Source organism: Histomonas meleagridis (assembly GCF_020186115.1).
Source record: "Histomonas meleagridis strain 2922-C6/04-10x chromosome Unknown contig_59, whole genome shotgun sequence".
Taxonomy (NCBI): domain Eukaryota; phylum Parabasalia; order Tritrichomonadida; family Dientamoebidae; genus Histomonas; species Histomonas meleagridis.
The window spans coordinates 1-15,458 of NW_027150901.1; the positions used below are offsets into that span (position 1 = coordinate 1).

Below are 15,458 nucleotides of genomic sequence, written 5' to 3' on the forward strand. Positions count from 1 at the left end.
AAAAAAAAAATGTGATGTGTCATAAAACGTTAATGGTACCTGACAAATATTTCCTCAATAAAAAGTTTGAAAATAATATTAGTATATAACACTGAATATGTATAATTTAAAAACATTGTTCTATAATGTTTGAATATATTATATATTAGGATATTTTGAATTTTTTTTTTTTTTTTTGATTTTTTTAATTTTGATAACTATAATTTCGAGTAATAATGTAATTTTGAAATTATGGGTTGGCTTATAAATTTTTGATATGTAAAATCCAAAATTTATAATGATGAAATGATTAAATTTGATAATTTTTCGATGCCATTATCGAATTAAACATACTAATTTTGGTATGACTGTCATATGTCATTCGTTTTGATGGGATCGATTAGTATAATAAGTTGAGTGCACAAGTAATTCGTTTGGTGGTAATATGGTAAATTTCAATATAATTCAATTAGCCCGTATCGTTGCCCATATCGTTACCCAAACGGCTGTATTCAAATTTGAATGATAATACGATTAAAAATCACTCAATTAGCCCATATCGTTACCCAAGTTGCCCGTATCATTGCCCAAAACGGTTATATTCGAAAAATTATGTACGATATGAATAAAACCGCTCTCATGTTTGGCTATCGTCACCCAAGGTGGTTTTATTCAGAAAATCATGTCCGATACAGGTTAAACGGTACTGTCCTACAACCGTGGGAAATTTGAATGGGTAGTATCCAAAAAGTGGAGGCCCCATTCAATCATAATGAAGAATTTTGATAAGGTGTAATTCGCATTCAAAAATTGGCTCTCAATTCGTTGACTGAAGAAATATTTTGATTCGATTTCATTTTGAATAATTTACAATTTTTGCCATGATTTTTGAACAAAAATAAAATCTGGCAAAAATGCTGAAACAGATATCATCAAATAGCAGATAATCGACATTGAATACATTATACATTGCATTAATTAAGATGAATTAAAAAAAATAATTATTATATATTAAATTAAATTACGATCAAGAATTATAATATTGTGATATATTTAATCGTCTCTGTATTACAACACAAATTTTATATCAATGTTACATTAAAATTCATTTTTGATCTAATTAATATTTTATAAATTGATCAATAATATCAATTGCTTCGCATATAAATTTTTATGAATTGTCATGTTCTACATATTACTTATGTTTTATTAGTTTAAAATTTTATGAAATTTAATATTTACGATGATCAGAGCAATAAACATAAAAAGAAAAAAATATACGATGTTATGTGGAGGTTGGATGGGAATAATTAAATCAATTGCTCATTAAAATAATAATGTAAACATTGATTTGTAAACTTTTTGAATATAATTAATCATATGAGTTCCATTTCTGAAATTAGAATAAGTTTGAATTCATCTTTAACTAAACCCCATGTTCACTATGTATTATCTATATCAAATGTAAGTCGTTCAAATTATATATTTGCCAAATTATATTTGAATGATTTGAGCAAATGTTGGTACATAAAATAATGAAAAGAAACACATATAGGTGAGAATAAGCACATATAAGTGAGAATAAACATATATAATAAAAAATTAATAAGAATAAATGAGAATTAGCACATATAAGTGAGAATGAACATAAGACAATGAAATGAACACATATAAGTGAGAACGTATACAGTTAGTGAAAATAAGCACATATAGATGAAAATTAACATAAAACAATAGAAATCAAATAGCAGAAAATGAAATATTACAACATTCATTCCACACCATCTTTGCCAAATCTAATTTTTATTCAAAAACATGACGAAAATTGTAAATTATTCAAAATGAAATTGAATTAAAATATTTTTGCAGAAAACACATTAAAAGCCAATTTTTGAATGCAAATTACATCTAATTCAAATTCTCCATAATGATTGAATGGGGCCTTCACTTTTTGATAAGGTAGTATTCAAATTTCCCACGGTTGTGAGATAGTACCGGTTAAACCGCTTTTAGGTTATTACGGTTGATACAAAAATTAAAATAAAAAGTGAATTTATTCAAACAGTAAAATTTTGGTGAAGCTTCACCCATTGGGTTGGGTTGGGTTTTCATTATCCCTGTAGAATTGGGAAAAACTAGCATCATTCGACCCAACATATTGTATCCATTCCTTATCCATTTCCCAATTGTGGTACCATCCTCAGATTCAGGAATGTTATACTGTTTTGATAATCGAAGAATTGTTCCTCTGGTTTTGTTGGGAAAATATTCAAAAATCTTACTACATAATTCTTTGTGCCTATAATAATCCCTGTGTAGAGACTTGGAAAATAGAATCTTTTGGGGTTTCAACTTGACACTGAAGATTTTCTAAATCGATATAATGTATTCAAATTTTTACGATAGAACTCGCGAATTGCTAGCATTAATATTAATTCCTTCTTAGGATATAGGGTAAAAGTTCGAAATTAAATATTTCCTTCCAATAGATAAAAAATGGGATTAGAGATAATAGTATTAGACTATGAATAGTCAAAAAAATCTGTAAAAAACTCAAAAAGTGTATTTACGGTCATGCTCATCGAAGAATATTCATTGTATACATGATTGTAACTTTATTAAGCCATTTATAAAGATCCTTGAAAAATATTCATATTCAAGTACCAAAAGTATCTATTAATAAAGACAAGTTAGAGATGTTGAAAGGTACCAAATTACTATAATTATTTATATATGCACTAATAAAAAGAATTACGCAAGTTAAGTTTGCTTTCATAAATATTAAAACATATTAAAATGCGATTTACAATTTACTCTCAGATCACTTTCATAAAACGCATAAAATCATTTGCTCATTTATTTACTCATCGAGCATTTCATTTTCCTTCAAGTACTCATAGATCTGCAAAAGCCTTGTGTACTTTTGTATTCTCTCTCCACGTGCCAACGATCCAGTCTTTATATATTGTGCTCCGATAGCTACAGCCAAATCTGAGATGAGTGAGTTGCAAGTTTCGCCAGACCTATGCGACACCATAACCTTTTGCCCCTCGTCCAACACCATTCTCGCGGCTCTCATAGCCTCAGTGATAGTACCGATTTGGTTAACCTTAAGTAACAATGCATTACACCACTTCTCCTTAAGACCTCTTTGGATAGTCTTTGGATTTGTTGTGTATAAATCATCGCCAACAAGTTGGCACTTTTTGCCAATTTCTTTGTTCATCTTAATCCATGTCTTGTAGTCCTTCTCGTGTAAGCCATCCTCAATGGAGATGATGGATGGATGTCGTTCTAACATATCTTTCCAGTATTGTATCATTTCGTCGCCAGTCTTCTTAACGCCAACTTCAACTTCATATAACTTCGTCTCTTCGTCATAAAACTCAGATGCTGCGGCGTCTAAGCCCAAAAAGACATCTTCACCAGGTTTGTAACCTGATTCAGTAATCGCACGTTCGATATATGACAACGCTTCTTCAGGTGTGTCTAATGGTGGGGCATAACCTCCTTCATCGCCTAAGTTCTTTGCTGAAACACCTTTTTCGCTGGAAAGTATGACACCTAATTTTTGATATATTTCGGTGACAATACGTAATTGCTCTGGGAATGGTAAGTCTTCACGTGGTGAGATCATGAATTCTTGGATCTTGAGTTTGCCACCTGCATGTTTACCGCCATTAAGAATATTGCAAAATGGTGTTGGTAAACGATATTTCTCAGGAAGTTCGCGATGGTATTGACGTGCAAGATAGAGGAAAAGCTGTTCATCGTTAAGGTTTGCAGCTGCTGTAGCAAGTGCAAATGAAGATGCAGTTGTAGCATTTCCACCAATCTTTTCCTTTAATTCAGATCCTGCCAAACGACAAATTGCACGATCAAGGTCGCCAAGTGACGAAAGGCTAAGTGATTTAAGAGCTGGTGAAATGATATTTGTTACATTTGATGCTGCCGTAACAGTACCTTTACCAAAGTAAAGCTTGGAATTTGTATCACGGAGTTCGCGTGCTTCATTGGAGCCAGTAGAGGCGCCACTTGGAGCAGATGAACGTCCTGCAAATACAACTTCACCAAGATAATTTGCATAAACATCAACTTCAACAGTTGGGTTACCACGAGAATCAAGAACTTGACGTCCAACAAGATGATCAACAACAGGTGGTAAAGCACGACGTTTCATGAGTGATGCAAGAACTCCTGGAACATCGTCAGGCTTTGTTTCGATAAGTTCGTTGACAGCTTCTTGGATAACTTCTCTTATTTTATATTTATCAAGATATTCTTGAGTCTTTTGAGCAGGCGTTTTTTCTTGAGACATAGAGTGGCCAAATATAGCGGTTTTGAATTGACATCACAACCGGAAAAATAAATAACTCAATTTTAACTGTAAATTTCAAACAAAACCAAGAAAAATTGTGTGAGTGTAAATCTATCGTACTATTTAATTTAATCATTCACTAAATATAGATTTCCAATGCTTTTTTGATCATTTAAAGAAACAAGCAACAAGAAAAATTATGGCTACATTTTAGGAAATTATAACTTTATTAGTATTATCAAAATATTTCTTTAAATTGGTTCATTTCTAAATGTTATCAAAGAGTTCAAATTTAAATTTTTGTTAACGTAACGATTACAAATAATTAAAACATTTTTTATTCATTACGTACCGATTCGAACCATTTATGATTTAACACTTCGTTTATATTTGGTCTTTTCTTCGGATCCTTTTCCAAAATCTTTTTAATCAAATCCACGAAGCAATCGGAATATTTCTTTTTGTCGGGAATTACCAATTCTTCAGATTGAAGCAAATTAGTAACTCTAGCGATTGTCGATGCCAATGTATCACTTCTTCCTTTATCCAAATTAAACGGGAAGAATCCGTACATGCAATAGAACATTGTTATTCCGAATGCCCAAACATCGGCTGTTTTTGGGTCGAAGTCATCGACGCCATTTGCTTCTTCCAATGACAAAAACGCAGGCGATGTCAAAGTTATTTCTACTCTTTTTCTATCTTCTTCCTTATTCAAGTTCAGTGATATAGAGAAATCGCTTATTGCGAAATTATTTTCATCCATCACCAATATGTTATCAGGTTTTATATCTCTATGCACTACATTTAACGAGTGCATATATTGGATTGCGGTCCCAATTTGATAAAAACATAACAAGAATTCGTTTTCGGAGATGTTATGATCATGTTCAATGTATTGTTGTAATGTCATCTTCGCATGTTTAAAGAATATTATTAATGAGTCAGTAATGTCATCTTCAATGACTTCTTCAATCTTTATAATATGCGGATGATCAAGCATCGCTAAAATCGAGATTTCTCGTTGCACTGACATTATTGGTAACTCGTCATCTTCAAGCGAAGCTTTCATTAGGACTTTCTTGCTATAGACTTTCGCAGCATATTTTTGCCCGTTTTCTTTGTTGATCGATAACCAAACACTACTTCGTGCACCTGATCCAAGTTCTTCACGCGTAAAATGATAATTAAAGATGTCAGGTGTTGGACTTTCCATTATAAATGATCGAAATGAATAATATTTTTTGTTTGAAGCGTTTTCGGATTCATCAATGTTATAAATAGTATTGTTCGGAAACCATTTTGTTTGCAAGATGATATCAAATGTAGGACGCAATTTTGGATCTTTATGAAGACATTTAGTGATTAATGTAATGAATTCGGACTTGTTCGTCGAATCAGGAAATTTTAATTCATTATTAGTTATTGATGATATAATTTCATCTTTGGTTTTGGACTTAAGAATTGAAAATGGAAGATCATGATAAAGAATATAATACATTATAAGACCATATGACCAAACATCTGATGATTTTGTATCTGATTTATCATTATTAAGAATTTCTGGAGCAATATAAAATAGAGAGGAAAGTTCATCACTTTCTTTTTGGATGTTATAAATATTAATTAAATCTTCATTAAAGACAAGAATATTACGAGGATTTAAATTTATGGACGATACATCATTTGAATGCAAATAACCGATAGCACTTGGAATTTGATAGAAACAATTTATGACAAATTTTTCTGAAGTTTTGTTGTCTGCCAAATAATTTTCAAGTGTTCCATATTCGGCATATGGAAGTGCAACGACAATCGAATTGGATCGATAACATTTAGTGATTTCAATGATGGGAAGTATGAATGGATGTTGATTATAGTATAAATTTTTCATTTTGTTTGGAAGGTCCAACTCACCATCTGATTTTAAAGAAATAATTCCAGACGTTATCGGATCATTTAAATCATATACCTTGAGCGCAATCGGCTTGTTTCCTTTCGTTTTAAAAATAGTGCTGTGATTTCCTGAAAAAATAACATTATCAATTTGATAATTAAGAAATTGAAATTTCATGCCATCTTTTAAGTACTCTAAAAAGCTAGGAAATTGGCCAACACTTTCATCTTCCTCTTCGTCATCATCATCGTAAGACTCTTCGGGGTCGCATTCGGTCATTCAAGATGGTGCTGGCAAAAAACGTATAAATTTCACATGAGAACGATCAAAATGGCGCAAATGTATGTTTGCCAACTAAAGGCGAATTTCAACTTTATGAATTTTTTAATCTATTAAAGCAAAATAAATTATGGTTGACATTACCAAAAGTTAGCAATTTTTGGAATTTTTTTTAATCGATAATTTAATTTAACAAAATTAAGCTTAATAACTTTATAAGCTGAATAAAGAGAAAATGTTTTGATTTTAAGCTAAAATTTATTTTATTTATTCCAATCCAGATAATAAATTGAAGATTCAAATTTAAACAATTATTTTTTTAACAAATCAAAGTTTAGATATTTTTGCTCCAATAATAAATTGTTTCCTTTATTAAGTGCAGCAGATTATGTTTGGCCTAAACAAGAAATTTAACAACAATCATTTTTCTTTCTGACTTGCCTTTGATCCTGGCTAAGTCTTATTGTTGGAGCAGTCGATGTTTGATGTTGCTGAACTAATTGTTGGGTAATTTTAACAAATGATTCATTAATGTTGATATCATCTTTTGCCGAAACAAATTCATGAAGTGTTAACCCAGTTTCGTTACAAAATTCTATAACTTGTTGAAGCAGCGTTTGCTTTTCGTTTTCATCTGTTATGAGATCGAGCTTATTTCCTAAAACCATAACCGGCAGCTTTTCAGGAAGCTCTGCTTTTACTTCATCTCTGAATAATTGAAGCATCTTTTTCAAGTTGTTATAATTTGGATTTGCTAAATCATAAGCTAACACAAGGCCATTAGCACCACGGATATAAGAAGTTTGCATGGACTCAAACCGTTCATCACCAGCTGTATCCCATATATATAAATTAACAAGTTCATTATTAACTTCAATTGATTTTGTGAAAAATTGTGCTCCAATTGTTGAAAGTGTATCAAAATTAAACACATTGCTACAAAATCTTTCGATAATTGAGGTTTTTCCGGCATTTGATGGGCCAAGAAAGACGATTTTAAAATCCATTTTGCCAAAAGTATAACCAGTTTTTGGTATTGAATTTGTTTTTATCGTAACTATAAATCAATCGCAAACGTTTATACTCTGAAAAATTGGTATCGTCGTATTGAATGCTAAACACTAAACTTTGCAAACAGAACATCCTCGTGAGTTTGAAATTACACATAATGATGGTGCAAAGTTTCATGTGAACCCTAACATTCTCTCTTCAGTTTCAGGGTGGTTTAAAGATCAATATAATCAAAAATCAATCACAAAATTAAAAATTAATGACAATGTAAGTGATGAAGCATTTCAATTGTTTTTAGATATTGCAAGCGGAAAGCAAGTAAGTGTTAATGAAAAAATAATTCCTGAGTTATATAGATTGGCAAAAAGTTGGAAAGCACCTTTTGTTACAAATTTTCTTCAAAAACATATTACAATTGCTAAGCCACAAATACTAGAACTTCCAAAACCTGCAAAGCGAATCAATGATTCTTCAGAATCAGATAAAGTTCTTATCAAAGATCACACAACTATAACAAAGCTTAAGCAAAAACCTCCCTATTATGGCGCATTTGCTCAAATAGCAGTTTTATGTCATGGAGATCCAATTGTAAATAATAAGATTAAAATTACTGCTTCTTCACACGATCCTTACTCTTTTGTTAACCCGCCAAGTGGTCACCAGCTTTTCATGATTGAAGGTCCGAAGCCATTTCTTAAAATTATTCTTGCTGATTCAATATCTATCACAAAATATGTTATTACAAACTCATTTAAAGTAAGAAGACAAATGTGGACATTATGTGGATTTGATGGACGTTCTTGGGAGATCATTCATTCTGAGAATTCCAAAGATAAAATATCTCCATTTGACTCAGTACAAATTGATCTTCCAACAAAATCACCACGTTATTTTATGTTTAAGTTTGTTTCAGGCGAATCCCCAATGGCCATTGAAAGCATTGAATTTTTCAATGATGATTATCCAGAAGGTGTTTTCAAGACAATGATTCGTCAAAATAAGTCAATAGTTGTCACATCCCCAAATAACCTACAAAAAATCATTAGTCCTCGTCACAATAAGTTTTGGTTCAGTTCCATTCTTCCAAATCAATTTGTTCAAATTGAACTCATTGAATTTTCTATCGTTCCTCAAAAGTATTCAATTAAAACGGGCGCAAACTGGCACTTGAAGGGATGGCGTCTTGAAGGCTCAATGGATGGTAAAAAATGGCAAACAATAGATGTTAGGAATAATGTAATGGAAACTAACATGAAATTTAAAGCATGTTTATTTAAATGTAAAGAATTAGTTGAATGCAGATTTATTAAACTAACTCAAATTGGTAAAACACATGATGGAATGGACATATTATGTCTCTCTGGAATGGAATTATTCGGATTAATGAAGAGAGTTAAAGGAGGAAATGAAATTTCGCGTCCAATAATTTCGAAAATTAATATCAAAAAATCAAAAGAAACAATCCGAAATAAAACAAATGAAATTAAACAAAACAAACAAAAAGAACAGACAGATGACCTCATGAAAACTCAAAAGGAAGAAAAAAATGAAATTAATGAAGAAGAAACAGACATTAAAACAGATGACTTTGAAGATGATGAAGAGCCACTAAATGATGAAAATAGCGAAATTAAAACACAAATAATTGAAAAAATCGATACAAATGAAGAAGAAGCTCCTATTAAAGTACCTAAACAAGCAAATGATGAATCAACTGAAAGTCCCATCAAGATGACAGACGTTGACTCTAATGCTGACAGTACAAACGAATCGTTTTCTGGTGACGTTGTTGACGCGTCTGTTGTCATTTCGAGTGACTTCACTGATGACTCCGAAAAAAGTGACGTCGTTGAAGTTGTCAATCTTCCGAGTGAATCGAACTACGAAAGGGAACGAAGTATATCATCGCAAACGATCGATGCGTATGATTTTGACTCGGACTCGACGAACGACTTTTGATTTTGATATGTATAAAATAACAATAAAAAAAATTTTTATTCCGTTAAAATTTCATATCGAAACAGTTTTCTTTTCCGAGTACTAATGACAACTCGTTCATTATTTTCGATGTTGATCCGATATGGGTCAGGACAATCATATTCTTTCTCTAATTTCTTTAACGATGGAACTTTCATTAACATAATTTTCTTCTTCGTAAGTAAAAACGCAATGTTATTACAGACTCCAATTGGATTTGACGTTAGACAACAATCAAAGACTTTCTCTTTGAACGTAGTCTTCCCTAAGAATTTCCCATTCACTGAATAATTCGAAATGATTGTACCATTTTCATCATTATTTTGAAAGACAACTATCGTCGAGTCACTTTTTGATATTCTGAGCAGCGTCACTTTTCGGTTCTCTGCGGTTTTGATCTCCCTAACGAACAAAAACGGATCAAGCGAAAAAACCGTTATGTAACCGTCAAGATGACCAACAACAGCAAATCCAACTTGATGTTGGAAATAAACAGCTGTAATTTTGGAAGGATGTGCGCCAATTACTCCTAAACATTTCAAGCTCTTCCAATAAGAAACAATTGGAATTTTATGAGCTATCATCATTGTATCACTTTCTTGAAAAGAATTTTCTACAGCTAAATCATCAACAAACTTTGATTCGAACCCTAAGAATGAATCATCTGTACAACTTGAATGAAACAATGAATCGAAAGAAGCTCTTCTATAAGCCTTCGGCACATTTGTTGTAAACCCTACAATTTTCTTTGGCTTCACCGGCACTTTTTTCGGGTGAAAGTCATTGAACAATTGAGTTGGTGCATGACCACAGTTATGAATTTGTCCAAGTTTTGCATTGAATAATAATTGATCGTCGAGATATTCATCTTGATTAAACACTAATACATAATCTTGGAACACGTTAAATTTATCCAAAGCTAATTGACCATTTCTACAAATACCCCAAATCAAGTCGATCCATTCATTTAATTTCTCGGTCACGTTTGGTGACTCCAAAATTTTCCGTAATTTTCTTACGAATTTTTCGGGTGTTTTAGCCCAATCTGGTAAAACGAAGTTATCGAAGTTATGAATTTCATTAATATTTTCGAATATTTCAGGAAGGAAAAAGAATTCCGGAACCATTTCGAACACAGTTTTAGCATTCGAAGATAACATAGTTTTTGTTGTTATCATAAATGAGTTAAATCTTCTTGTTTCTAAATCGAATTTATTATCATTAAACTTTATATGACTTGTTGTAACAGTTTCACAACGAACCAAATAATATAAAGTTGACGCGATATTTGATATATAACCAGGGAAATGATGACCAACAGCTTTATAATATTCGTTACATGAATTCTTTTGTTCATTTGATTGTGCAAATATTGGGTAAGATAAATCACGTAAATATATTTCATCCGATTTATAACTATATATTAACCATGGTAAGAAAGGGAACTGTGAATAATCGGACCAACTTCGACCACTTCTAAAGTTAAGTTCCAAAAGATATTCGAAATTTGTTATGTTTCCATGTATCCATTGTTTTGTTAAATCGGAGATATTATAAGTATTAATAATTTTAATATTAAATTTTTTCATTATTTCAATGAAATTATCTCTTAAATTATTTGAGCAAAATGCAAATAATGAAATATTCGAATTAATTTCTTCGATTGCTATTCCTCGTGGTTGATATTGGAATTGTCTTAAAGATATTGAAGAAATTCGATTAAATTCAAATATAATGAAATATTCGCCATTTGATTGATCATAAAATTGGATTTTATTTTCATATATAATAATTAATCCATGAATTAACTCGATTCCACATAAATATATTGCATCGCCACTAAATAATATATTCTTTGAAATATAATGAATTTTAGGGATAACTTCATTTAATGTTAATCGTGGTTGAATATATTTCGTGTTATATTTTAATTCCCAATATGATGAATAAGATGAATCAATTGAAGGATTTAATGGGAAAAATATTTTCCGGATTTCATTACGTGTTGTTAATTTATTTAATGCATATTTCTTAGGTAAATCATCATAAATATGTGTTAATGGATTAAATAATGTTAAAAATATGAAATTCCATCTTTGAATTATTAATGATGTTGAAATTTTATTGTTTTCGATGTTTTTAGATTTCGATTGATACATAATCGATTTACAACATATAGTTAATATACCTTTCGAATCCTTAAAATCTTTTTCTTTGATTAATTGTTCATAATATTTAATTTTGGTAAGAAATGGATATTTCGGTAATTTTACTGATGAATTTGGATTTTTGATTTTGTTTATTGAGTCAAGAAATTGTTTTCGACTATTAAATGTTTTTGTAGTTTCAAGTTTTGTTATAATTTTTTGTGATATATTTGGATATGTTAAAATTAATTCGAAGAACGTATTATAAAATCGATTTATATCTATTTTAAGTAATAAATTTATTATACTTTCTAAATAATTATTAACAAAATCAATTAATGAATTATAATTTGTTATATTATAATGATTTAAAATATAATTAATAAATAATAGTGAAAATTGTATAAATTCTTTTTTCATTATATTTTCATTAGTTTTAATATATATTTCAGTGATTTTATTCATTAATATTAAGATAATAATCGATATGTTCATATCAGATATTTTCTTAATTGATAAAATCGAAACAAAAAAATCTTCAAAATCATTAAATTGTTTTAATTTTAATAATTGGAACAAAAAACTTGAAATGAAATCTATAAAAATATTATCATTATTTGATATTAACATATTAATATTACAATTAGTAATTAAAACAAATAATAAATTTAATGAATTCCGTTCAATATTATTTTCGACATTTGATATAGCTATAATTGTTTGTTGACATATAATTGAAACAAAAGGTTTATCCATAGCAAATTTTGTTAAATAAATTAAAGGAATTAAAACTAAATTCATATTAAAAGGAATTGTAATTGATGCATTAAAAGCTGCATTAAATAATGTATTACAAAGTTTTTCATCTTCTTTTAATTTAGTAATTATAATACTAAAAATATATATATAATCATTTGATAAATGATGTAATAATAAATCTATAAAAATCGGATAAATCGAATTATTTATATTAATCAAAGATGGTAACATTAATTCAAGTGGTAATGATTTATATTGGAATTTCCCTAATAATTGATATAATAAATCAAATAATGCTATAGTTAAATCATTATTAATATTAACATTAATATTCTTCGAAAAGTTTAAATGATAATATATTAAATTCTTAAAAACTAATTTAATATTCGAAATATAATTAGTTTCATCTGTTAATATAATTGCTAAATCTACTATAGACTTTAAAAGTTTCGGATTATATTTAAATGATGTTGTTGAAAATGATTCGATAATACTTTTAAAGAAATTAAATTGTTTTAATACGAACTTATTAAAGTTAACATAAAAATTATTTTTTAATGAAAGTTTCGATGAGATTTCATTAAAGATATTAAATGAATTGTTTTGACTTGATGAAACATTTAATAACCAATATTTAACTATATACCCATTTAATATTAAGAAATTATCATTTTCTTTATATATAAATGTTTTAACTAATGCTTCTTCATTAATCGAAATATGTTCAAATAATGGATATACATTATATTTTAAGAAATATTGATGAACATAAGGAAATCGATTAATAATAATACTAAAGAATTCACAAAGTGCTATTTGTAAATTCGGATATTTTAATATAACTTCAACAAATAAATGAATTATTAAATTAATTCCTCCAATTAATTCTAAATTATTAATGAAATTATTTCGTAATATTCGATTATTATTATTAATAAATGGAGGTGATAAAGAATAAATAATTGACTTATTAATATCAAAATTAGTTAAATTTACATTTTTATAATCATTAATAAATGGAATATATAAATAAGAAATGAAATTCGAATAATTTATATATTCAATATCAACGTTATAAAAGTTTTGATAACATTTTTCTTTATAATTTGGTCCTAATGAAAAATATTTCTTTAAATCAAAACTTTGGATATTAAATACTCGAATTGATTGTATATAAATGTTATTATCTAATTGACCAATTTCAATATTTGGTAATTGGAAATGAGTTTTTATTAAATTTTGTTTTAAGTTTTTACTAAATATTAATTTATCTTTAGTAAAACTTAATGTTATTAAATACCAATCTTCAATAAAATTATTTTCTTCTATAGTACTAACAATATGATTATTAATATATAATGATAATGAATTTTTATTAATATTAATATCAATTTTATTATCATTATCATTAATTGTTATAATATTTAAAGGTTTTTTATTTAAATTATTCTTTAACCAAAATGTTATAGTTGTATTCATTAATGTGTTAAATGGAATTTTTGTTTTTTTGTTTATTAAAAGATAATCATCAACAATTAATGAATTTGATGCTAAAAATGTTAAAAATGAAATTGTTTTAGACATATCTTTTGATATAATACTATAATATTTATAAAAAGATTCAAACGAAGGAATAATCGATAAACAAATGAATATAAACTCTTTAAGATAAACATATTCATCTATCAAAGGAATTAAACTCATAAAAATATCATTTTGTAATTCTTTACTTAAAATAATATTTGAACTTTTTATTAATTTCGTAACTGTTTGTATTAATTCTTTAAATAAATTCGAGTTTATTAAATTCATTTTAATTCCTAAATTAATTAAATATGAAATATAATATGGAATTATCTTATTCGAAAACTCAAATGAAATTTCATTGTTTTCGAAAATAGAGAAATCATCAAAATATATAATACCTAAAAGTGGGAATTCATTTTCCATTGGATTTAATATCCATAATAAATTCTTTACTAATAATGTGAAATTTGATCCTTCTTTAATAAAAGTTGGGAAAAATGTTTGTAGTTCAATTGTTTCCGAGAAATTTAACGCAAATGAATTAGAGATCTTACAAAGGAATAAAAAGATGCTTAAAAAACTTAAGTTGAGCATCGAATTACCAAAGGTAATCTTCATCATCTCAATACATGAAAGAAACCAATTGCCAATCGTTGAAAAGTTTAAGTCATTCATTAAATATTTGTTCTTTAAGATCGAAATTAATATCCCTAAAAAGATATTGATTTGTATCTCTAATGATTTAGTTGATCGACGTAATGAAATGGCATTGGATATAATCGTTTCATATTTGTGTTTGGAATTCTTTTGATTTTGTTCTAAATATAAAAAAATATAATTAGTGGATCGAATGGTATATGACCATATTTGCTCATTAGTAAAATGATAATTCGTTTTTGTTGATATTAAAAATTTTAAAAATGATAACGGTAAATTCTTTTCATTACTTTTGAGTTTGGCCTCTATAAAATGAAGCTTTTCGTTGGTGAGTAATGGTTTGATGTATTCGAAGTTGTCAATTAATGCTTGAAATAATATATCGGAAATTTGAACATCTTTAAACGAAAAAGTAATCATTTCTTGTAAGTGTGAATATATGCTCTTATTGGTCTTAAGAGTTTTACGAAATTCACGGATAATAAAATTTGATACATATGAAGAAAAAGTATGAAATGATCCAAATAATCTATAGAAAACTGTTAAAAAGGTACGTGGATCTGGAAGAAATGTTGATAAATAAATAAATGTTGTCGAACAATTTGGGAGTGAATCAATTTTATCAAGAATTTGTGATTTTGTAGCTCTTGAAAATAATAACCTTGTAACAAAGTCTCGTTGTGATTGAGGAGCAAGTGAAATTAGCTTTATTAAGGAATTGAAATAAATGTCAGAAATGGGATTATTTGGCAAGATACGTGAAAAAAACATATGAAATTCTGAAATACTCGTTGAACTCATAGTAAATATAGAGGATGGTGGTGAATCAAGACAAAGTATTTGTTGTGAAACAAAATTTTGATCAAAAGTTTTATTTTGTTCTAATAATATAGGCATAAAAACTTCT

The 15,458-nt window shown here is 28.3% G+C and overlaps 4 protein-coding genes across 4 annotated transcripts; 1 reads left to right on the forward strand and 3 right to left on the reverse strand.

Moving 5' to 3' along the window:
- Positions 1-2,839: 2,839 nt before the first annotated feature.
- GO595_007745 (enolase family protein) lies at positions 2,840-4,297 on the reverse strand (the record flags this gene model as incomplete). Its single annotated transcript, XM_067921242.1, has 1 exon — positions 2,840-4,297. One exon carries the CDS (start codon positions 4,295-4,297, stop codon positions 2,840-2,842), a length of 1,458 nt encoding a protein of 485 aa, XP_067771975.1.
- Positions 4,298-4,634: 337 nt separating this feature from the next.
- GO595_007746 (CAMK family protein kinase) lies at positions 4,635-6,473 on the reverse strand (the record flags this gene model as incomplete). Its single annotated transcript, XM_067921243.1, has 1 exon — positions 4,635-6,473. One exon carries the CDS (start codon positions 6,471-6,473, stop codon positions 4,635-4,637), a length of 1,839 nt encoding a protein of 612 aa, XP_067771976.1.
- A 410-nt stretch (positions 6,474-6,883) lies between these two features.
- Positions 6,884-7,480, reverse strand: GO595_007747 (small GTP-binding protein; the record flags this gene model as incomplete). The annotated part of the gene is made up of 1 exon (XM_067921244.1): positions 6,884-7,480. One exon carries the CDS (start codon positions 7,478-7,480, stop codon positions 6,884-6,886), a length of 597 nt encoding a protein of 198 aa, XP_067771977.1.
- A 673-nt stretch (positions 7,481-8,153) lies between these two features.
- On the forward strand, positions 8,154-9,443 carry GO595_007748 (F5/8 type C domain containing protein; the record flags this gene model as incomplete). The annotated part of the gene is made up of 1 exon (XM_067921245.1): positions 8,154-9,443. The coding sequence occupies one exon, from the start codon at positions 8,154-8,156 to the stop codon at positions 9,441-9,443; it is 1,290 nt and encodes a 429-aa protein (XP_067771978.1).
- Between the last annotated feature and the right edge of the window lie 6,015 nt (positions 9,444-15,458).